Genomic DNA, 25,057 nt, shown 5'->3' with positions numbered 1-25,057 from the left:
ATTAAATCATGTATCTGCAGTGCGTAATTCACCATTTTTTAAATAGGCTAAGCTGCTTTAATTAAAACAGATGCACCCGAGGCCTGCATGCATTGTTTTTAGATCGTTCTATGTAAGCGAGGTGTTGAATGCATAGTAGTATTACTGTTACTGTAAATACTTTTGCACTTCTAACAGTGAAATATTTCTCGTGTCCTCTATGTAAATCTTTTTATCCATTTTTCAGCTTCACGTGATGTTAAAACCATGCTGTCAATTAATCCAATCCTCTACTCAGTAAAGACAGGCCTTTTTCAGATCTGCATCAAAATAACCCGAATAGCCTGTAAAAATCGCATCTGTTGAAAAGATTTTTTATTAATATATGTGTAATATGTTTATGCATTTTGCAGGCCATGGATGAAGGCCAACGGCAGCACCAAGGAGGTTTAACTGCACAACCACTTGAACTTTAACTTCAAATCCACCAGGAACTCCGGGAATATTTAAACCTATTGGAATCCACATTTTCCTTTTTTTTTTTTTGCATCCATTTTTTTTTCCAATTCAAAACCAACGGCAATGAGGCAAAGCAGTAAGGATTCGAGCGCACAGCTGTTCTGACTGACACCCATCTCACAGCAACAAGGATACAGTTGAAAGAGGAGGCGAAAAATGAAGGAGAAATCCAAAACGGCCGCGAGGACTAGACGGGAAAAGGAGAACAGTGAATTTTACGAGCTGGCCAAAATGCTGCCTTTACCGTCGGCCATCACCTCGCAGCTAGACAAAGCCTCCATAATCAGACTGACAACCAGCTACCTGAAGATGAGGATTGTTTTCCCTCAGGGTGAGCGACGCCGGGATCCACGCGCACTTCTGTCCTCTTCATTTTTATTTATTTTTTTACATTCATAGGTGTAAATATATCACTGATTTCACTCAATTTATACAAGAAAAAGTACGATTTTTTTGGTTAAAAATTAAATATATTATTGCATTATGAATGCACAATATGAGGTTAAGTTGCAAATCGTTTATAACCACAAAATATTATTGTTTATTCGTATAAAAGATTTAAAATAAGGTTAAATAAAAATCTAAATTAGAATACAGGTTAACCCTTTTTATCCGTATAGAAAATTAAGTATAAATAAAATAGCATTATCAGGGTGCAAATGCTTTCTTTAAACTTAAACATTAAAGGAATATTACAACAGGTCCTCGTTGGTACAAGGAGTCTTTACAAATGGATTATGGTCGTTTTTTTTAATTCAGTGTGTCCAAATGAGACAATCTGCCACCATCTTTTTTTCTATGAGGCTCTGCAGGCTTCTTTGATGGCGTGACTGAGAACAAGACTCACCAATTATAAATATAAGAAGAAAAAAAAGCCCCTGCATGGCTTCTAATCAGTGAAAGCCGTGTGAGCAGGAGGCGCAGGGAATCCAAGCCAGCCGCTGTGGTGGAAGGAGGAAAAAAAAAACGCCCCAAATGATCTCCCATGAAATCACATCAGAGGCCCATAAACTCAGTGAAACATGAAGCCCTGCTCAAACGGTGGTGCCAAAAACGAGAACAAATATCTGACACTTCCCACAAAATGGCAAAAAAAAAAAAAAAAAAAATCATAGCATTTTTATTTTGAAAATACAGAGGAACATGCTCATTTTTAAGGCTCGACTTCTTTTTTTTTCCTCTTCTTTTCTCTCATCTGTTGGGGTGATATTATTCTACATGTCCCACCGACAGAGGAGAACTATTTTCATTTTCATTTACAGCAGGGGAGGCGGACACCTAATTTAGCCATGATATCCGAGCTCCACGAGACTTCTGATGGAACTGAATGAATTTTAATGAGCAGCACTGGCTACTCGCTTTGTCCCACTTACAGTCAGCGCTGCTTTTATTGGAAGAAGAATCTAAAAATGCGCAGGCTTCTTTTAGATTTCTGGAGTCACGGGAAACGCGCAGGCGACACATGCATGCATATAAAATAATATTAATAATAGCAATAATAATTTAAATAATACTATGGGTTTTTAAATGCTGACAGGTTATTTGTGGCTCCTGGTGGTGCTCTTTCTAACTGTATGTCCAGAATACACAAAGTGCTTCTTTAGCTGTAATCGGGCCTTTTAAACAGAAGCCATGGCCTCGGGATGTGTGTGCGGGCACGCGTGCGTAAAAGAGAGAGAGCTCGAGCGTGTGAGCCGCCAGCTAAATCCAGACTAATAAAAACAACAATAGGCTTAAATGGTAAACCAATATCTATCGATATGGAACTGAAATATTGTAACGCTGTATTTTTATCATCCGTATAAAATAATAAATTACGCGGCATCCAAACGGGTTTATTTGCCTCTCTGCAGGTTTGGGTGAAGCTTGGGGTCATGCAAGTCGGACAAGATCTTTGGACAATATAGGACGAGAGCTGGGATCTCATTTACTGCAGGTACAACATTCTTTTTTTTTTTTTTGCTTGATTTGTATTTTTTTTTTTTTTTTTATAACTGACTTGCCACCAGTGTGCCTTTGAGGGAAAATGAAGCCCAGAGAGGTGACGCTGTGTTTGTCGTTTATTTCCAGACACTGGACGGATTCATCTTTGTTGTCGCTCCAGATGGGAAAATCATGTATATTTCAGAGACAGCATCCGTCCATTTAGGACTCTCTCAGGTCCGTTTACACTATTTTTTTTTCTCGGTCACTTTGGCCCAACACTCACGTTGCGCCCGTGACGCCTTATAATGCAAATAAAACCTTTCCTCCAGCAGGAACTCCTTACGCGTAAATTACCTGAGCTATTCTCAACAGGTAGAGTTGACCGGGAACAGTATTTACGAGTACGTCCATCCTGCCGACCACGACGAGATGACAGCTGTCCTCACGCCTCACCAGCCCTACCACTCACACTTCGTCCAAGGTACAGCAGCACGTGCTTCCTCTCCAAAGCTCCCCGAATTCTCGTGCATGACATTTACACTTTAATCACAATGAGCTGTGTCTTCTTTAGCCTGCATGTGTTCAAGCAAACGCTGCCGATGTGTGTGTGTGTGTGATGAATACACTCGTGGGATATTTAGGCTTTTAGTCTGCACCCACGTGCCTGTTTTACGCAGCGCGTTATTCCTGCAGGATCCAGTTTGAAACCCGAAAAATCACTTTATATTTTCTCATCTACCATTTTAACACATGCTGCATTATTTTGTCGCGCAGATTTTTTTTTATTTACTTTTTTTTTTTTTAACCAACACTCATTCATTTATTGATATAAACCAATGCGTAAAAGTCTGGTAAGAGAGCATATTTTCAATTTTTGGCCACCGTCTTGTATGTTTCCTCCTCCCGAGAGGCTTTCTGATTGAACTCTATTTATAATCGCCCTTTAAAACATGGCTTGTCCTCTTTCAGAATATGAAATGGAGCGCTCCTTCTTTTTGCGGATGAAATGCGTGCTGGCAAAAAGAAACGCGGGACTCACCAGTGGTGGATACAAGGTTGCCATTAGAATTTTTGTCCATTTTTTTTTTAAATATATAAAAATCAATACATAATCATTTACTAGTAACGATCATTTACCTGCTCCATATCGTGATTGACTGCTCCACTGTCACTAAATTCACCCCTTTAGAATATTCTGTATTTCTGTAATACTGCATTTCATTCTTCTTGATTTAATTCCTTTGCAACTTCCTAAACAGACACTGAAAGTTCTTTCCTTCTGTTTCTGCATCACTGCAGGTGATTCACTGCAGCGGGTACCTGAAGATCCGCCAGTACAGTTTGGATATATCACCTTTTGAGGGCTGCTACCAGAATGTGGGGCTAGTGGCTGTTGGTCACTCCCTACCGCCCAGCGCTGTGACTGAGATCAAGCTGCACAGCAACATGTTCATGTTCAGAGCCAGTTTGGACATGAAACTTATCTTCCTTGACTCCAGGTACGAAACAAGGCAGTACCGGATGTGCTAGGAATAATGGATGCTGTAGAGTGTTCTTTTTTCTATCATTTTAAAACACAGTGTTTCTAAAGAAGTTCTCCAAACAGCTCGATGAGATAAAATCAAAGTCTGGATAAACAAAAACAGACAAACATGAAATAACGTGAATTCACTCTGCATGCTTCGAACTTCTCGATTCCTTTCCAGGGTAGCTGAGCTGACAGGATATGAGCCCCAAGACCTCATCGAAAAAACACTATACCATCACGTCCACAGCTGCGACATCTTCCACCTCCGCTGTGCGCACCACCTCTGTGAGTCACACGCTCGCTCGTCTCTACTTTCACAACACTGACCTTCTCTGATAGTCTCTGCCAGGGCAACCTGCCGCAGCCACCATGTGCAGACAATCCGACGTCTCCTCTCGCTCACTCTTAACACACGCGTGCATGGATTGAAGTATGTTAATGTATCTTTGTCTTTTTGCTTCTTTTGTCTCCTTCAGTGCTGGTAAAAGGCCAAGTCACCACTAAGTACTATCGTTTCCTGGCCAAGCACGGCGGCTGGGTCTGGGTCCAGAGTTACGCCACCATTGTCCACAACAGTCGATCTTCGAGACCTCACTGTATTGTCAGCGTTAACTACGTCCTCACGTGAGTCGAGCTTTGATCCTTGTATCAGACAGAAACTGGAGCCAGTGATAAATCCCATGTTTAAAAATAACCTTAAAGAAAAACATTATTTTATTACCAATAATAAAATGACATATTCAGAGTGTTGTTTTTTTTCTTTCTACATTTTTTTGTGCATTTGTGAGATTCTAACATTACTGTTACGCTAAATGAAATGTTATGGAACAACACTGGTTTAAAATAAAACATTTCTGGAAAAACAAAATTACATATTTTCTCAGAGACAGCACATACAATGATATCCATTATTCGTGAATAAAAAACACTTTTTTTTTGTCCATCATGTTTATACCATTGTGGCTTCTTTGCACAAAATCTCCCGAAAACAGTAGCTGCAGGACTCAGGCAGTTGTGTGTTATGAGAGCACAAAGCACACTAAGGCCCTTTGAGACAGCAAGACAAACACCAGGGTTCAACCCCATCAAAAAACCTCTACTGTCACCATCGATCTGCAGTCTAAGGAAAGCAAAATCGATCAAACAGTAAACTAGGAATCAATAGCTATCTCATAGCTCTAGCACATGTTGGATTTTCCTTGTTAGGTTTGGTTGATTCACATGCCGCATTCTGTGTGTGTGTGTGTGTGTGTGTGTGTGTGTGTGTGTGTGTGTGTGTGTGTCTGTGTGCACGTGTGTGTGTGTGTGTGTGTGTGTGTGCAATAGCAGTTTCATGTGAGTCTGTACGTGCATGCATGCATGAGGTTGCACTCCAAGTATTGATTTCCTCAATGCAGTTAGGAGAAAACAAAGTAACTATATTAAAATGACAGTGAATTTCCAAGCGCATAATTAGGTCCACCGCCGAGGTGTCAGAGAACGCACACGCGACAAAAGTAGAAGGAAAACCTTAAAAAACATAAACAAGGAGTAATCACCTTGCTGTGGCGGCATTTTAACCCGACGAGAATCCTTTAATAAATCATGCTTGGATGTTGGCCGGTGGCGTATTTCAGACATGAGGTGCTCTGACATTGACCCCGAGGTGGAATTCGGCTAACACAGCTGAGTTTGCACAAAGGCCCAACATTATTGGCTCAGACATAAGTCAAGCAGGGCACAGATAGGATGCAGAACCAGCCACCAAACTATACCTGCAAGAGCAAATAACGCTCGCATTGTGCGCTGGCTCTCCAAACATGGCCTTTCCCCAAAGGTGTTGTACATAAAGAATGGGTCATATTTGGAGTCATATTAAAGAGGCTGGCAGTGCAGGGTCAGAGATGGGCCACGAGGTTTAAAATGCCAGGCAGCTGCTATTACATACTGTTGATGTGATAAGTTAAGAATAGGCTCATGTTTGCTGAACACTTGACACGGGAGCCTTTTTACTCCCCCGACAGTGACACTTGGACTGAGTTCAGCAGCGGGACAGTGGGTTAACATGTCACACGTGCTGCTGAAGCCAGTGAAAAAGTAATCTGCACCATGCAAAAAAAATATACATACGGTGGCTTCAGAGAAAATTCACTGCAGAGATGGTCAACACGTGCATGCGGCTCTGTGTGCAGATTTACTCACGTTGCTTTCTTCTAATGGCTGCATGGCATGAAAGAATGATTGACTTTCTTCAGGGTGTTTGTTAGTTTTCCCAGAACTGGGGGATTTAATCTCAGTCATATCCTAAATGTTGTTTTCATTTCTAATTGCTGTAATAATATTCATGAGATGTAAAGCACGGTTGTGAATTAGGTATGTATGGCTCTGTATTTAATATTTAGCTGGGATGTTTGCTACAGATGAATCCCCCATTATACCACTTGATGTGAAAGAGAGACGATGCTCAAATTGTTTGGGGAAACATTGGCTTAAAGGTTTGGAAGGGCCACAAGTGGGATCAACAGTGTTTTCCAAATTCATCCTTGCGGAACTGCAAATGTCTAAAATTTTAAATAGTTACATAGATACAGGTTTTAATTAAGATGTGCTGTCTCAAGACCATTAAAGGGGGATATGCAACAGGACAATGATACATTTTTGTCTTTAGTTCCCCAGAAAATCCCAAACTGGTTATGCAAAAGTTCACTTTTATTTTCATCATTAAAATCTGGTTGTTTGTTTTGTTTTATGCCCAAAGGGATACTGAGTATAAGGGGATGCAGCTGTCCTTAGACCAGATGAGTCCCACCAAGCCAGCATTTCCATACGCTGACAGTCACAGCGAAGACAGAAAGAGCACCAAGTCACGCCTGAGCCAGTCGAAGGCCAAAGCCAGAGTGTCACCATATCCACAGGTAACCGTCTGTTTCTATAGAAGATATTTAAAAACTACGCCTGGTGAATATTTCATCAATACAGATGGATTTAAATGACTAATCTGTTTTCTTTCTATTTTCTTCTTTCTACCCAGCAATTTTCAGCTTTCAATCCAGAGCGTTCGGAGTCTGACCAGGACAGCCAGTGGGGAGGGAGTCCGCTGACAGACTCTGCCTCCCCCCAGCTGCTGGATCCCAGCGAGGCGGCAGAGGCGTCGTGCGCATATCGACTTTACCCAGACTCGGGCTCCCTGTGCTACGGCCTGGGTCTGTCTGAAGACGACATCGCCCACGCCCACTCCCATCCTCACACAACAACCTGTGACCGCGTTCGGTGTCAGAGTGGGCGCTACTTCCTGGGAACCCCCCAGTCCGGGAGAGAGATGTGGTGGGACACCACACGCTCTGTGCTGTCACTGCCAAAATTCTCGGTGGAGAGCAGCGAGGGCTACGAAATCACATCCTACCATGGCGCCATTCATGGTGAGGTGTCAGGGTTGAGAACACAACCATCTGTCTCTGAAAATAGTTCTGGCCTAGCTTCTCCTGGTAGCTGTTTTCCAAATGTTATTATGGGACATGCTAAGTTGTTTACGCCCTTTCTTGCCAGTGTGCCGATTGCTTCCATCTGTTCAAAAATTGCCTGCAATTGAAAGCCAAGTTATTTCACATTTCTCATCCTCAAACAGTAAAACAGCCCCCAAGTTGCCCTAGCCAAAATATCCAGGCAAACTGTGTTTCTTTGTGCATTTCAAGCAGAATTCTAACACCTAACATTCAGTGTTTTTGTTAAATTTCGTACAAATGTTGTTGTAAAAAATGTAACAAGTGCTTTTCTTCACAGGACGGGGCCACTGGGACGAAGACAGTGTTGTGAGTTCGCCTGACGGGGGCGGGTCCACGAGCGATTCAGGTGAGCGATACCATGGTGACCAGTTCCAAGCAAGCCCCCGAGAGCCGAGCAAGATGGAGACCCTTATCCGTGCCACGCAGCAAATGATCAAAGAGGAGGAGAACCGCCTGCAGCATCACAAGGTACCGCCGCTGGACGTCTCCGGCCTGACCAAAACTCACAGCCCGTGCTTCACCTCCTCGCTTGCCCACCACTCTCAGCTCACCATGCCCAGTGTGGTGTGCCGAGGCCCCGGAGCCCCCAGTATTGACCTCCCCTCCGAACGCCTTCATCACCGAGACAGCGTCAAAATGCTCGCGGCCCACGACAATGACGAAAACACAACCAGCCCCGCATCTTTGTCCCGTCTCAGCAGCCCCAGTTCCGACGGCATCCCCAGATCGGGCCTCTCCCTCGCCAAAGACTACATGCAGACGGAGCTGTCCCCCCATGCTTCGCAACCACAGGGGAGTCCGCTGCTCTACCAAGCTCAGGAGAGGCAGCCGCTGGACCGGCAAACGGCCTACGCCTTGACTGGGTACTCCCTGGAGCACCTGTACGACCCGGAGAACTTGCGAAGTTACTCCGGCCTGGCCTGCGGAGGAGTCCAGTACGACGTGGCGTCTCATGTGAGAATGCAGGCCGAGCAGATACAGGGACACAAGGCCACCTCAGTGATCATAACCAACGGCAGCTGACGATATCTGGTGCAGATGGGTCCTGTTGTCTAAAGGAGGATGATACCGTTGGCGTTGCGACGCTAACCAGGGGGCAAAAAGGTGGATGCAAGACAACTGTGTTAGTTTGATGTACCTTCGGTGGATCATTCAGCTGAACTCGATCGTCAGGCCTTTGCATTGTACCATTTCCCTTCTTTATTATAAGAGGCTGAATTTCGAAGACTTTCAAGGAGCTTGGTTCAGGAAGTGACATTTGATATGCCACCTGGCACAGGAAGGAGGTTTGCTCCATTAAATAGGAATATAGTGTTATTTCCATGGCGGTGAACTCAACTACCCTCCCTGCAGAGGCTGGCTAAACATCAAGCCAGTGTTTCGGTCCCAGACCTCTCACGCCCCATTGGCTGTGTGAGTTAATCTGTCCCGGACACGATTTCCAGAGGCAGTAAGAAATGTGTTGTTCCATTGCCCTTTCACCTGAGAACTCCACGGCACAGACACATAATGTTTGACACATGAAGTGCAACATCGCAAAGGAAAGCGTTTCACTATTGTAAGATGTCAATGTTTGCTGGTATTTATTTGTCAGTGGGCTGTTTTTATGTATGTTGTCTTTTTTCCCTGTCTGAGTAGAAAATGTGACATTAAAAACATTTTGGTGTTTGGATCGCACCATAATTCCAGCGCTAGAATATAAAATAAATGAAGTGGAAAAAACTGGACAAAAAAATACTCTGATATGTGAAAGTGGAAAATATGCAGATCAACTTGCAACCGCCTGAGTGTGTAGGTTTAATGCCTTTATTTAGAGGGCAAACAGCTATTACCAAACATTCGTAATGCTCTCTATGCCTTATAAATATGGGCATTGTGCACTCTAAAGCAACATAAAATTGACGCTTAAATTATATGATTTACATATCAGAGTATTGGTTTTCCTGTTTTCGCCTGTTACCATTTAACAATTACCTGAACTATTAGGACGTCAAGAGTTCGCTGTAAAATTATCAACTTTTGCTCCACTTTCAGCTGTTCTCAAAGAAAACAATGTTTTTGCTTTGTTCCATCATGCCAGTGTAAAGGGGTTAAAAGATTGATACAAACACCTAAATTAAGTTTCATGTCTTTAGTTTTTAATTTAATTTATGATGTAAATATCATCATAAGATGAATTTTTGAACAAGAAGTGACAAGTTTATTTATTAGTTGGTTTAAAAGTCTCTTAAATCTCAATACAATTGCTAACAATTATTTCTTTTTGTCTGTGTCCATTTTTTCAACTGTCAAAGCTGCTGGTGAGTGAAACACACGCAAACACACACACACCACCTCAGATAAACTCATCTTTCCTTGTAAATAAAGATATTGTAGCTTAAGTTTTTTTTTTATTTAAAAAAAACCATTTTTAATTCACTCTGAAGTTATTTTGTACGATACACCAGGAAAATATACCAAGACATTGTTGTGTCTAGTCTATTTTTACCATAAATTCTCTTTACAGAACAAAAACCAACAATATAAAGTTGTACATTTAGTTGGAAAAGGCAAAGTCATTTCTGTTTCTTCAATTTCCTTTTTGAATATATATAAAATGAGAATAACGCATTTGGTATTAATTCAAAATAAATTGCAGTGATCATAAATACGGCTTTGGAATAAGACCTCTCCCAATGGAAAGATGTGATTCTTCCACAATGTCTTTTTTTTTGGGAACAAATATGGAAACTTGTGACTGCCAAATATAAACTTTGTCAACTTGCACCAACCGATTTGATTGTTAGACTTGGAAGCACTGATGATAACTTTGGGAAACACAATGTACAAAGTGCTGTACAACTCATTAGAGCGGGAAAGTGCTCCTATGTCCACTGAGCTGTTTCTAAAAGCACTTGCAGTGACACGTTCCTGCTGTTTGGAGCGGTTGAACTTGCACATTTAGCCACTCTGACCTCTGCACGGAGGCAATTTCTCTTGCTGTGCATTTTAATATATGCAAAGTTATTCGCATGTAGCTGTGGAGCTGGGGAGCCGGAGAGCTGGCCGCCCGGACGGGCTGGGCCTGGATACAGATCTCCCATAAGAAGTCGACGCTGACGTGACCATCAGATGGTCTGCCAGATATCACTGCTGCTGTCATTTATGGAGTCAAAACTACTCCACCACTCTGCAGCTGACATCATGGAAGTTTGTGAACGCTGCATGTGTACGACTGAGCGCAGCGCTGGCTGACTGTGTTTATTGCTGAGATACTGCAATAATCAGAGACCTTTTTTTTTCTCTCTCTCTCTCTTTCTAAACACCAGGGATTTTTGCCTGATGTGCCCTGAAGGCTTTCACGTGTAGAATCAGCTACAAATGTGGCGATACTGGGCCTTGTGCCCAGACTTTGCACACATCTCCCCAGAATATCGCTTCACCCGAGACCTTCTCATTCTTGCTTTGGTTTAGAAAAAGAAGGAGGTGATTATGGAGGCGAAGAGTAAAAAAAAAACCAAAAGAAGCTGCATGGTTTAATTCCATTGAAGAGCAAAATCTGCAGCTTTCTCACATATTTCTGGAAAGTGAGATCAAGAAGGTAACTCGGAGTGTTGGAGGAGAGCTGGCATCACTTTACCTTCATCAGAATTATTATGGTGCTTCTTGGCCGGGTCATCACTGCCAATAAGAACTGGATCTCAGTTTATCTACCTGCTTAAATATAACTTCAAGAATATTGAAAACCATATATGTAAGATCCCCTCAACAGGTAAAAGTCCCATATTCAAAAAAGAATGTTATGTAACTGAACAAGAGTATTGACAACTAGTTTTGCAAGAAAAAGTATCAATTGGAATATATATATATTTTTTTAAGTTAAAATCTTAATTAATAATGATAAGGCAGGTACTAATTATTATATTAAGTTCAGATCTGAACACGCTAAAATGCTGGGAAACATTCTGAAGGTGAAATTAAATCTTAATGTTGTGTGTCATAACTTTGACTCTTTTATGGAGTAAAATATACCATGGTTTCGGCACACCATCAATCGCTGTTGCTTTCTAATAATCTCAGAATGCTTGAGGACTTCTCAGCGACCGCTCACTTTGAATCGCAGCAATGCAAATTTAAAGCAAATGTGAATCATCTAACGATGGAAATCATGGGAGAATCAGCTTTGTTTACACTCTGAAGCACTGGAGGCTTGAGAAGATAAGCATGCGTGTCGTGTTGCTTGTTGGACTCTGTGGAGGCGAACTATCGAACCACAGGAAAAACATCGCAGGGTTTCACAACTGCAGCGAAGGCGAAACCGATCCTAAACTCTCAAACCACCACAGAATACTAGGGTGCAGGTGGCAGAGCTCAGAATAGCCACCCGACGTCGAGTTGATTGATTTCAGGCCGGGATTGAGGCAGAATTGCATATTCATACGTCAATTAAAGTGTTCCTTCAGTCGCGCCTCCATAATTCAACCTGGCGCTCGAAAGAGGAGTCATCACTATGAAGCAGCTCGAGAGCAAAGGAAAATGTTTCAACATGTTTTCTGTTCCGTGTGTACTTTATGACCTCTTTGAGTGTGAGCTGACATATTCTAATTGTTTAATTCCTCTCCGCTGAAATCAGCTTGGAAATAGCAGCCCTTTACATATCCGGTCTGAAAACACAGCTGCACGGTGCGAAAGCAGGCAAACGTCTGAGTGGGCATGAAAACACTTCACAGGAAGAAGGAAAAAAAAAAGAACTTGTGCATTTGTGGAGGTGAGTTGCCTGCAAATGAGTCAACCAAGGGCAAAATAGCACAGGACCTGGGAAAATCATTCAACCGGGGCCTTTAGCGACACCTCTGCCGCAGACCAGAAGACATTTAGATGGTCTGATTGGGCGGAACAGGATATTGAGGTCATCTGGTCGATCTGATTGGCCGAGCCGAGAGAGTCTGCAAAGACTCTGAGGGGAAGTAAGGTTACTGCTTTAGGGGTTTGTGTCAAGTACAAATGCGTCTTTCAAAATAAGTTGCTAATTACAGCTCACAGTATCAAATTATGTGCATTGATGCATCATGGTCATTGTGTTTATTAAAAAAATGATTGATGAGCTGCATAAGCAACTGTTTGAAACACCAATCCATTTATTTCAATATTTTCTAGAATAGGCTTTGGCTTGGAGAGAATTTCATTAACAAAAAAAACAAAAAAACAAAAAAAAAATCTGAGAAGAACTGCGGGAGAATCCTCAGCAGCACATCTGGTGTAAAGTGAGCATTACCACCTGCAGAACTTCCTAAGTGGAACTGAGTCAAAATAAACAGCAGCTATATGGAATGAATAAAATTCTACTCCACAAAAAAACAAACAAAAAAAACCAAAACAACTAAACTGTGGCTGATTTGACTATATTAATATATTGGCTGTGTTTTTTTAATCAATTAAAGTCACTTACTAATGATAGAAAAGCAGTACTTGTGTAAAAAATGACACGTTTTTCCATTCTGTGCATGCAGGAAATGATTAATGAGCTAACATTTGGTTAGATTATGTTCAAGATTTGTAAGTATGATAACTCAGATTTAATACCAGTCATTGATGCCATCTGAGTCTGCAGTATTCTGAGATCCCACAAATCAGTGTCTGCAATTCCTTCCCTTGAAAGTCCCTACGTATTTTTAAAGCCACAAAAAACATTTAAAGCACCTAAGGCACGGGGAATAAATGCCATGAATCTAGAAAAATAGTTTGTTGTAAGTTCCTTACACTGAATGTTGTGTTTTGAGTCAGAAACGTGAAAAGGGTGTGATCACTTAAACAAATCCGAAACAAAGCCGCCTTAATTTGAAACTTGCTAATCTCTGTGCAATAAGGCTATTAAAAAGACTACAAGTACAATATCCTGAGCCTCAAACACACACACACACACACACACACACACGCACGCACACAGGCTCAGACAGTGTGAATCTAATGCCCTCCAATCCTGTGAATCCCTTTGTTCCCGATTTCACGCTTGATTTGCCCACAGCTTGAGTCTGGCTTGTATCAGCGCTCTTCTCACTGCTTTCACTCCTGCCAAATCCACAGAGTCACAGAGGATCCATGTTCTCCCTCTCCCTCTCTCTCTCTCTCTCCCTCATTGTTCCTTCTAGCATCTCTACAAAATGCTCAACACTTGCCAAGAAGTTGTGTTTGTTTGTTTGGATCTCGCTCGCTCTTACTGTAAACACCTCATCAATCTGCCAAGATCGGATCAGATCAAAGTGAATTCTGAGGCGTCAGTGTATTTCCGCTGCTCTACACTGCTCTTCATCCGCTGGACGTACAGTAGATCTTTATTAAATGACGTCCCACGGAGCTGGAGTGCGGCGGCAGCCGTTACTGCATGCACAAAACAGATTGTCCACAAATCTTAAGATTGATTTCGCTGCTCTCACGAGAGGCCCTTTCAGCCGTTGTGTTTTGAAAAACCTTGCGTTTCTCAAAGCTGCGCATCAGCGCGGCTCTTCCACTCCTTCGATCCCTGCAGCACTCGTATTGAGAAGATATTGTGACAGCTGCGTGAGGGAGGGGACAAGAGGGAGAGCGCAGGAGAAGGACAAGGAGAAAGAAGGAGAGCGGAGAGAGTCTCTGGAGAGAGGGTGCCGGTGCTCCACAGCCACAAGTCACTGCTTGCATGCCAATGAGGAGATTCCCCTGCAGCAGCAGCAGCGGCGGCGGCGGTGGCGGCGGCAGAGGCGATGAAGGCAGCGTTAGTGGAGCAGAGCAGCAGGAGGGGCCGCTGCTGACACTGTACCGCTGTAGTCCTCGATAGTCACGTTACACACTCCAACACAAAAGAGCTGAACAGCAGATGGGTTTTCAGAGCAAATCGCTGAGAAATAATCCAATGATAATTTACTGCCGAATTAAAGATTAAAAAAAAAAAAATGCTAAAAGAATCTTATGCTACATGCAGTCTATAATTAAACAATCTTCTTATATTGTTTTGTTACAGGCTACCTTTGAGTCCCAATTAAATGTATGTGAAATAGCACAAAGATCTGTATGCAGATATTTTTCTTTATGCATTATTTTGATGGTGTTTCCACAAAAAAGCAAAAATTTCTCAAAGTGAAAATGGTCATCACAACTAAAAACATTACCCTAAAATGCAACATTACCTTCAAAACATACTAAAGGAAGATTTATGTTTATTTTAAAGTCCCTCTCTAATCTCTTGATCATTTCTCTTCAGCGGCAGTAACTGCGATAATCCCGGCGCTGACGGCAGCAGCGTGAGGAAGAGCTTTAGTCTTGTGTAACCACCTCCTCGCTCCACTCCCACAGAAGAATTAATAACTAATTATGTCAGGTCACTCGCCCAGATGGTCCTATCAGATGGGCCCACCGTCTGAACCTCACCTCCGACAAGCACCTCTGACCCCGCCGTCCACGTCACCCCTGGCAACGTGCCGTCTGAGGCCGGGAGGATGGAAACGTGGGGGGCGGGGGGGGGGGGCGTTTGGGGTGTACGGGCTGGGCGTGTCCGATCGGCACTGGATGGCTGGTTTTAAAGCTCCATGAATACAAGGCTCCCCGCCGGCGCCGTGATCTCCACGGTCATGATTCTGTTATTACACGCCGTGTTGCCGCGGTGGGCAGATGGCTCCGAGCGCCGGCGCATGCATCCACACACATTCAACGCACGCCGCGCTCGTCGCATCAATGGACACAACCCGATACTCCCCTTTCTTGTCTCATTAGGAGGCTATAGAAACATAAGAACATAATAGGGGGGGGAATTAAGTGCCCGTGCGGATGTCAAAGCGGGGGCGGGGGGGGACGTGGCGGAAGATTGGGATGAGGGCTAACAAGCGCATGGTGCGGCTCCCCCAGCTTTGTGCGGTGATTAGTGCTTTCGACAGGGCTGACAGGTAAAAGACAAGCCCTCTGGGACAAAGCGGCTTTTAAACGGACACTTAAACAGCCGGGAGAGTGACAGCAGTGAGAAGCGGGCATCAAAGCTCCAGGCTGTCAGGAAAAACCCGGACCGTGCATGTCACGCCACAGAGGACAGGGGTTTAGCACCGCGGTGGAGTGGACATGTTGGTGACGTCGCTCAGAGCGCTGAGAGAAGACGGTTTCTACCATGTAGCTAGAAATAATATGAAAACAATATGTTTTTATTTATATACCAAACATAAAGACACATAGATGGATAGATGGTTATTTCCTGTTAGATTATTCCAATTCCTCAACTTTTAAGTTAGACGTTAACATCTGTTTTATCCAGTTTTTTTTTCCTCACTTCTACTTAAAGACACTGCCTCTCATTATGTCGTTCTTTTACAATTTGTCACATGAAAGCCTCCTAAACTCTTGTGCAAACAGGAACTCTACCAAAAGCTCCGCAGCACAAGTCGGCGGCGCCACATCTCCGTCTCGTATTTGAGCAGGAGACACACGACAAAGCAGCTGAGAAGAAATCAAACAAAGACACCTTAAATAGGATTTAGGTGTTTAACCACATCTCATTCATTCTGCCACATTCCCTTCTGTCCATTCAGGCCATGAAAAAAAGAAAAAAAAAAAGAAAAAAGAAAAAAAAAAACCTGGTAGCTAAAGAAGCAGGACAAAAGCGAAAGCTCCATCAGAGCACAGCGGTGGTTCTGAGCAGATCACACAGCTGATATCATTGTAGCTCCGGCTTTTATTCACTCGGCCAATCAAAGAAATTATGAATGGTGGGAATGAGATTGCCGGCTATCACTCACTCAATTATATTAAATGGGCCGACACGTGTTGATAAACACAGATAATTAGTTGTGAAAAGGTTCGTCATTATCATTACATCATTACTTTCTGGCATTCTGGTGTTAAGTGTGTAACGAGATTAGCCTGCCAGTCACGTTTCTCCTCTCAGCTGAGCAGACAACGGACAACTTTCCCAGCTGGCTGCTTTTCTGATGTCTCCCCATGAACTCTCAAATTTGGCAGCATATCTGAAGGCGTATAAAGACACTGCTGTCAAAATAAAAAAAAAAAAAAAAACTCTAGCAAAATAAAAGTAGGAATTCTGAACTGAACCCAGCACTAACTGTCCACATTTTTAGGTACAACTAATGTAACTGACTCTACATCACGGATAAATAAAATACATGGAGATTGGGGAAATTAGGTTATTTAAAATGTGTGTAAATTTATATGTTGATTGAATTATCATAGTCTGATGCATTGCAGTTTCTGTTGCTACAGTATAGTTTACTTAAATCAAAAGGTTTTAATCATATTATTCAACATATCAAGGTCAGCTTATGTCAGGAACATCCCTTTGCAAAATGCGACACAAGTGAAATTTCTATTTTCAATACAGTTAAATTAATACTGAAATACTCCTGGTGGTGAACAGTGTTAAGTCTGGACCTGAAGATTTGTGATATGAGTTTGAATCCCAGAAAAAGTTTCAAGCATCCCAGACAAGCCAAGTCTGTGGTGAAAGTTACAATGACTGAACTTTGTGAAAAAAAGAAAGCATAAAAAATGTGAAAGAAAGAAGAGGAGTAGCTGAATTTGACATTTCTGATTGAGTCAGGTTGAACTGAAAACACTCACATTGCTCTAATTAATTGCATTTTTGGGGCAGTGGTATAAGTATGGTTAAAGAACATAAATATATTCAGTCTACTGAGTACACCCACGATTTGGATCAACATTTAAGAAAAAAAAAAATCCGCATTTTTGAGACCAAAATATTTTATTTTTTAAGACAAAAAATTTGAGCTTTTTCTAAATGTGTTAACCATTGTAGGATTTCTGCGGGATGACTCCTACTAACAAAAAAAAAAAAAAGAATGCAGCTGAAAAAATTACTTGGAGTAGATTTTGAGTAATTTACTTTGTTCTTTGAATTTCTCAATCAGGGGTACTTCTACTTGAATTTTTTTCATTCATTGACAAATAAAAGAAAAATTTAAACAATCAAAATACTTAAGCATTAACACATTAGAAACTAAATAAAAGATTGTAACTGAGTACAATATAAGTCATGTCAAATTACTTGAGCTTGAGGGTAAATTTTCAGTCGTCTTTCCATCTCTACGTTGTGACCTGTGTACATGTTTAACTTTCATCCTGAGACGCTTCTTAATCTACTGAAACTATTAAAACATGCTATGGTTGTGAAGCAACAATTTCTCATTGCAAATTTCACAAAGAAAGTTTCTTTAGTTTTGTCTGAAAAAATAAAATCGTTTTAAAGTGCTAATGTGAAATAAAGGCAAAAAAAGATGCATAAAGGAATACGATGCAGGCTTTTTCTGTTTTCCAGTGCTACGGTCATCCTCTCAGCTTCCACACATGCTGCAGCATTGAACCCAGGAGCCTTGTCACTATGTTACAGCAGGAATCTGCTGATGGCCTCTTCTGAGCGGCTATCACACACCATCTGGTAGCACTATTCTTCAGTTGTTTGAAGAATCAAGAAAATCAACCCATCATCTACTGCCATGCTACCCCCTGCACTCACAAGCACACACACACACACACACACACACACGTGCATGATATTACCACGCGCACACGTTTAATTTAAGACGCACTTTTCTCCTGCACGCCAGCGGGAGTGTGATGTCTTTACAGCTCTCTGAGGCTTCCTATTAGCCACAGCCCCATAATCACTCTGGTTATATATTAGTACAATGCATTGATTACCCCATAATCCAATCACTCGCCCATTATCGATCTTTTATAGAGCACCCCCCAGACAATAAAGCCAGAGCCACAGACTGTGGGTCAATAGGCGCACGGGGAGAGGAGTCTCCTTGCAGCTAATTGGCTTATGAAATAATACAAACATTTTTCTTTCCCTGCACCAGCAGAAATCAATGCAGAGTCTAGCTGGTGCATTCAAATTATTCTTTTTCAGTCCAGACTAGATGTTTTCTTTGTGTTTCACGCTATATTGACTCTCAAATCTGTATTTTTTTCATCTGCTTTTTTTTGTACGTTATGTTAACTTGCACTCTTCTGACTTTAATTCTTCTGTTTGTCCCACTGCCCCCCCCCCCCCAGACGATTCGTCTTCCCAGTCCTGCTCCTTGCCTCTGTCCAGTCTTCAACCGACTCTGGGTTGCCAGATAAGTTTGTGCTCGCAGGGAGACCACATCTGACACCCAGCTGTGCGGGTCACGGGCTGCAACAGCAGCTGCTGGTCATAAATCACCCGGGCTGGAGGAGCTCTGGCACTCTTTCTGTCAGCCGTGAAACAAAGACATAGAGGTAGCGGGGGGTCAGAGGTATCTAACCTGGCTAACATTACGGGACCCAGTGCCACCGCCGTTCTGCTGCAGCCAACAGTTCGCTCTCATAGAGTCCTACCGCGGGACGGGGCCGAGCGGCCGACGAATATATGCAACCGGGGGTGTGAGAGGATGTGAATGCAAATCCAAGAAGTCTGCTGTAATACGGTATGCAAGCAATTATGGTTAAACAGGCAATGCAGCTTGTGAGCGGCGGGGTCAGGCAACAGACACCCCCCTTGCTGAGTTACTGTAGCAGAAAAATGCAAATAGATTCCGTCGACTGGAGGAAAAGCCTTTGTTGCGAGTCTTCAAGAGACTCATTGGTATGTATATAAAACTGCAAGAAGTCTTTCCGATGACGTGGAAAGTTTAATTGTAAGTTGTCCAGCGTAGTTCAGATAAAATCCTTCGGAACTGAGATGAGAAGAAATGTGACGAGAGGATTTCAGGTCTGACTCCAGGAAACATCCAGATCTTACAAGCGAGATGCCTTTTCATGCACTGTCATGGAAATCATTAGCTTATCAAGGAATCTGGGACATTATTACATTAATTCACCTGCTAAAACACCACGGAGGGACCTCCTCAACATTTCTGGCATGCAAGTCAGTTTGTTGTCTGATGCGATCCCGATCTGAGACGGTTGGCGTTCAGCGTCACCTCCCAGTGTTTATCCTGCAGCCAAAACAAGGCGGCACACCGATCTGTTAGACAAATCAGGTGTTTTCAGAGATAGAGAGGGGACCAAGGAGGCTGGACAGCAGGGGAAGGTCCCTCAGCAGAACCGAAGCGCTCTGCTTCAGTTAGAATCCGTCTCAAATGAGCCGTTTTGCAGCATGAAAGCTCGCAGCACAAATCATGACTTAAATCAAACAGCAGCGCCGCGCTAACGGCATGGAAAGTGTCAGTTTCCTGTTTTGTTTTTTTTTCCACCTACTTGGACAGAAATGTAATTGCCGGATAGGAAATAACAGTCGGTTGCACGTCAATGGAGAGGAAACGGCTCGGGGAAAGAGGAGCAGGTTATAAAAAAAAAAAAAAAAAAAAAGGTATAAGAGGAAGGAGAAGGATGACAAGCGCGGGGAAGACAGAAGAAGACTTCTTTGCCCTTTGGTGTGCAGCAAGGGCTGATCGATAGCGGTGTAATGAGCGTGGTATTAGCTGGGGTGCAGAGGGACTGACGCAGGACGGGGGGAGGGCGGAGGGGGGTGGAGGGGAAAGCCAGGATCTGATTCCCAACAGCAAACAACAGCAGTGCCGGAGACATCAGAACCAACACCTGAGAACACCTATTAAAGCCAGATGACCCTCTGCTAAGCTAATGACAAACCCGCTCCCATACAAAACACACACACACACACGCACGCACGCGCACACACACTATGAAAGCATTACTTGTTGGTCCAACTCTTTGACATGAAGCCAGTCCCTTGCACTTTACTCCTAATAAGCTCAACTAAGTGCACGAACCCTGACTTCCACCCTGTTGTTACTTTAGCCTGAGAACAACAGGCGGCCATTAAAAATACAGAAAATGTTTCAGGGAAAGTGAGGCATACGCTCAGGTTTCAAACCCCACACAGATGGAAAGTAAGTAAACACACACACCATATTCACAGACCTTCTGAGGAAAACGGATTGACTGACATTAATTTTGAGCAAACCTACTCTGATCTTGTCGACCTCTCCCTCTTATAAGCAGCACTGTTATAACCCCAGTTACCCTAAAATGTGTATTCGACTAAAAAAAATACTGAACTGTACCATGTATGTCAAACATGTGGACTGCAGGCTAAAACTATGTGCCTCCTGTAACGGCGCAATCTGGCACCCAGGGTGATGCAGCAAAGAGTCAAAATCACAAAAAAGATATTACCAGCCTTTCAATTTGTCCTTCAGTTTTATAAGATTATCAGAATCAGTTTCATGAGAAGAGTATTTATTGTGTTTTTTTCTGAATATCGAAATTAGATTTGAAGTTTTTGTGCTATTATTAAAATAAATCCTTTAAAAAAATGCATTAAAGCTGTGCCATCGTCTCCCTGGTCTGGCCAAACGAAGAACAAACTGGTCGAGTGTTTCACCCCTGAACTAAAGTTAGGTCCATAGCCCTGTTGTAGGAGGCTGTGCTTTGCCCAGATAATTCAGAAACGCCACCATAACGTGAGAGTTTGTCGATTTCGTTCCCAACAATAATGGATAAATTCCAAGTATGCCACCTCTAGACACAAACACACAAAATATATGTTTTATTCCATTTAAAGAGGAATAAAACACCCTTAAGTCCACCACTACATCTTACCCAACCCTAATCCTGATCCTGATTCATTTTAACTACAAGGACAAGTCCTTTAAAAAATAAATAAATAAAAAAAATAAAAAACAAAAATGTGTTGATTGGGGCTTGATAAGAGTTCTCTTATTGTATCTAAACTGAAAATGTAGACAAGCAGTGATAAATAAAGCACAAACACACACATTTTTCCACAGCATGGTTCAGCAGCCATCACAGTTGTTCTATCTCTGCCAAGCTGCTGCTGAGGACGATCGCCCAAAGAGGGCTAACAGAGAGAAACCAAGCCTAATCCTGAATTAGAAAAGGACCACACTCAACATCACCTCTCCTTTTGGGTACAGATTACACAACAATGGCTTCCACGACTCTCTTAAATCCACTACACACTGGCAATTTGTATGAGAATGATGGAGACACAGGGATCGTCTTTGGTTGGTTGAAAGAGAGAGAAGGGGGACCGGCGGAGAGAAGAGGGGGATAACCATCAGGTACACTCAAAGCCAATCTGTTGCCTCGTCAATAGGCTCCTTCTGGTGGAGTGTCATGTGCGGGGCGCCCCGGTCCCCCCCACCCCCCACCCCCCACCTCAGCCGTCACACCAGCACGTCCGAGGCAGGAGGAAGCCGGAGGGATGCGGGGAGAGATCCACGGCTGGCCTGTCTCAAAGGACGGATCAAAGCAGGGATGGAGGGACGGGCCCCTTCTCTTTGTGCTCGCGTGGCTCCCAAAACAAACGCATCCTCTTTTCTGTTGGGAGCCACATGGAGGCGGCCGGTCGCGGGAACAGATGGCGCAGGAGACGACCACTGGGAGGCACCTGTACTCTGCGAGAGTTGCGCTCAATGCGGCCGTATGTCAGATCCGTACATGACAGGCATTTGATTTCCTTACTTTATAATAGCTTATAATGATGCCGTTTTATCTTCTGCCATAGCGGGAAGTGCTGAAAATGCGGCTTCCTGAGGTTTCATATCAAGTTGAGAGCGCAATAATTCAACTGGAGCATACGTCAAAATCAAGGCACTCAGTCAAAAACGTCAACAACAACAAAAAAAAAAAAAAACTACTGAAACTGATCATCCAGGAGTTCCTGATAGGATGAAACACTCTACCAAACAATTCTATTCTTGTCTGAAAAACTAATGAAGTAATCACTTCATTACCAACATCAGAATAAACACAATCTACACACTTACAGAGACAGATGGTAAATATTTACCTCGGTGTCAAATGTGCATTATTTTCAAGTGAATATAGTTGATGTTGTTATTTCTGCTTCGGTAAGATGATTATATGAACACTACAAAGCCTGGTTATTAAGTGCAATGATGTGGCTTTTTAGGGAAAACTTGTAGGAAAAATCAAGAATCATTTCAAATTCTTTATCGCTTTTAGAGGGGAAGGATTGGTTAAAGTGTGACAGAAGAGGGACTTTGCACACTTTCAGACTTTCAGAGGTTTATATCATTCAAAACTAAAAACTTTATTAAATCCCACAGCACCTGTCCAGAGGAAATCTTGTCAATGGCATCTTCTATCTTTTTCATAAAAACGAGGATCGCTCTGCGCTTTCTCACGACTTAAAATCTCCGAACCCAGAAAGTGTTCAAATCGCCTCGCGAGTGTTTTGATGTTTTTGTTTAGAGTAAAACAATCAAAATGGCCAATTTCGCGTTATTAGCGTTATTTCCTCACGCCATGAAAAGTCACAGTCTCATTCCCTGCCAGCGAGTGGAGAGATTTTCACGAGCCCATCAGAAGCAGGGCTTCCAGTAGATATAACCCATGCTATGGTAATCACATGCTAATCACAGTTAACACCAGCGCAGGGTCCTATACTCTAGATTAATGCATCCGTGGCATATTCACGTTTCCATTAGCATAAATCAGGTTCACCCTGTCTTTGTAATTAGTGTTTTCATGTGAATGATAATAAGATATGGTGATTAGGTCAGGGTACTAGAATGGAAATGACTTGTCAGCTAAGTCGGCCTCAAACAGTTCCGCACATGATGGACTATCAATATGTGCTTCCTCAAGAAGCAATTAATGATGTTGAAAGATAATTGAAGTTTGATAGTAGGGTGTGGGAAGCAAAAGTAGACTGTTAATCCAATTTCTTCTGGACACTGTTTCTAGCATGATTCTTTTTTTTTTCTCCCCTACATGTACGCACGACGATCTCCGCTTACATGTGACATCCGCTTGCTTGTGTAAATCGTGATATTGACTTTTCACAAATCCTATAATGTGCTATGCTCTCCTAACAGTGTCTCTATGTTGCATCATTAGCAAATATTAATTACAATGCTGAACAATTCTGGATGTCAGCATGTTTACCTTTGGACGGTTTTCGTAAGAACAAAATAAAAGAGCAAAGTAAAAAGACATAACAGTGTACATCAGCGTACACAGCTAATGGTGGTATATGTTCACACAAACAATGGTGGATGCTTGTGAATGCAGTTATTCCTGTAGAGAAAAGACTTCGATGAGGATAAAAGTGCTGAAAGAATTTCTTCAACGGAGTAAAAGAAAAAAGCACAGGTCCAGACGTGTTTTCTCAAAACTAATGTGAAAGTAATTGACATCTTCACTGATAAACATACATTTTTGATAGAACTTGAACACTTTCAAATTCACTACCTTCAACATAGATGAATGTTTAAATTTGCTGCTCTCGCTCGCTGAAAAAATAAAAAATTTTAACAAGTCAGTTTGAAGAATGTGAGGTGAGGAAAGTGTGAATATTTGTCTTTAACTGTAGGGAATAAAAGGAAAACATCCTGATGCCTGAAAAATCGACTCAAGTACAACAAAGTGAATTCTTCAGTAGGAAGTACCTCAGAGAGAGATGGACACAGGAACATAAGTATATGTACTGGCCCCATGTTGACTCTGATTTTTTTTTTTTTTAGGGGGGTCTCTTGGGACACCGGTTCCCCCCCTGACTTTCCCTGACATGGAGCATTCCTCTCTCAGACTTGTGACCCCGACATGACGGACGGGAACCTCCATGCTCATAAGGAACTGACGGGACCCTCCAAAGCCCCCGAGAGACTGACGGACGGAAACTGTGATCGGCAATGCAAAAAAAAAATTTAAAAATTACTAAAGCTAAACATGTTTTGTGTGTCATAAGTGCAACAGTTGAGAAATGAGCAAAGAGGGACGTCATCCTGGTGTTTAAAGGCATGCTTCCTCCATTTGGGACTGCAAATTGTGTGTCTCTGTGTGTGTTTGTGTGAACCTTGAATTGTTTCTCATTCAACCCGAAACCCGTCTTTCCATGGTAATTTATGAGGCCTGACCCGTGAATCTGAACACCGAGGTACTTCCTCCAAAACTGTCTTCTTTAAGGGTTTCATCGTCCCTCATTCAACTGATTCGTTTGCAATCACAACCCAAAGTGTCAAAATCAACAGTCATGATGAAGGCGAAGGCTCGGCGGTAGATTCCTCAGGTTTTCCTCAAAAAGTTGCAGCTTAAACAAAAGTTACAGTAGCAGCAGATAAACATCGAGCCAACCAATTATTCCATCAAGGCATTACACACTCGGATTTATGTGGAGGACTCTGCATTACACTGTAACTCTTGTGGAGGCAGCAGAATAGCTGAATGAGGGATTCTCAAACAGGGGCAGTAATTTGCAGAGTGTGTTTCTAAGTTATTCCAGCTCCCTGCAGCTCAGCAGTGGCTGACCCCTCTCCCCTTCTGTCTGCTAAGAGGCCTACGGGGAGGAATCAGCCCAAATTACCTTTATTGATCCAGAGAGACAGGTGAATACCAAGCAGGTCTCTTTTCTCTTCACTCATCTTATCTCTCATCCAGGGCGTTTCATCTCTCCATCCCCCTCTGCCTGCAAGGAGAAAGATTGCTTTTTTTTTTTTTGGTTTTGTTTTTAACAGAAACAGAGAGCTTTTCTACGTGACATGCGCCATCCCCACCGCCGCACGTTACTGTATCAGCCACCGCTGTGATTTACTGTTTGCGTTCAGGTTGCTGTGATTAAACCTGCCTCGTGGTTGCTCATCTTTCACCAGCTACCGAGCGAACAGGGATGGCGAGT

General features: G+C 42.7%; 1 protein-coding gene across 1 annotated transcript; it reads left to right on the top strand.

The window, feature by feature from the left end:
- The first annotated feature begins 602 nt into the window (after positions 1-602).
- Positions 603-9,179, top strand: LOC115401831 (single-minded homolog 1-like). Its single transcript, XM_030110180.1, has 11 exons — positions 603-829; positions 2,352-2,434; positions 2,569-2,658; positions 2,797-2,905; positions 3,394-3,479; positions 3,724-3,923; positions 4,131-4,237; positions 4,429-4,576; positions 6,690-6,846; positions 6,963-7,350; positions 7,712-9,179. The coding sequence occupies exons 1-11, from the start codon at positions 655-657 to the stop codon at positions 8,455-8,457; spliced, it is 2,289 nt and encodes a 762-aa protein (XP_029966040.1). The 5' UTR covers positions 603-654; the 3' UTR covers positions 8,458-9,179.
- Positions 9,180-25,057: the final 15,878 nt, after the last annotated feature.

Source organism: Salarias fasciatus, chromosome 15 (assembly GCF_902148845.1).
Source record: "Salarias fasciatus chromosome 15, fSalaFa1.1, whole genome shotgun sequence".
Lineage (NCBI taxonomy): Eukaryota > Metazoa > Chordata > Actinopteri > Blenniiformes > Blenniidae > Salarias > Salarias fasciatus.
The sequence above is the reverse complement of the archived record's forward strand: the minus strand, read 5'-3'. Positions and strand labels throughout refer to the sequence as shown.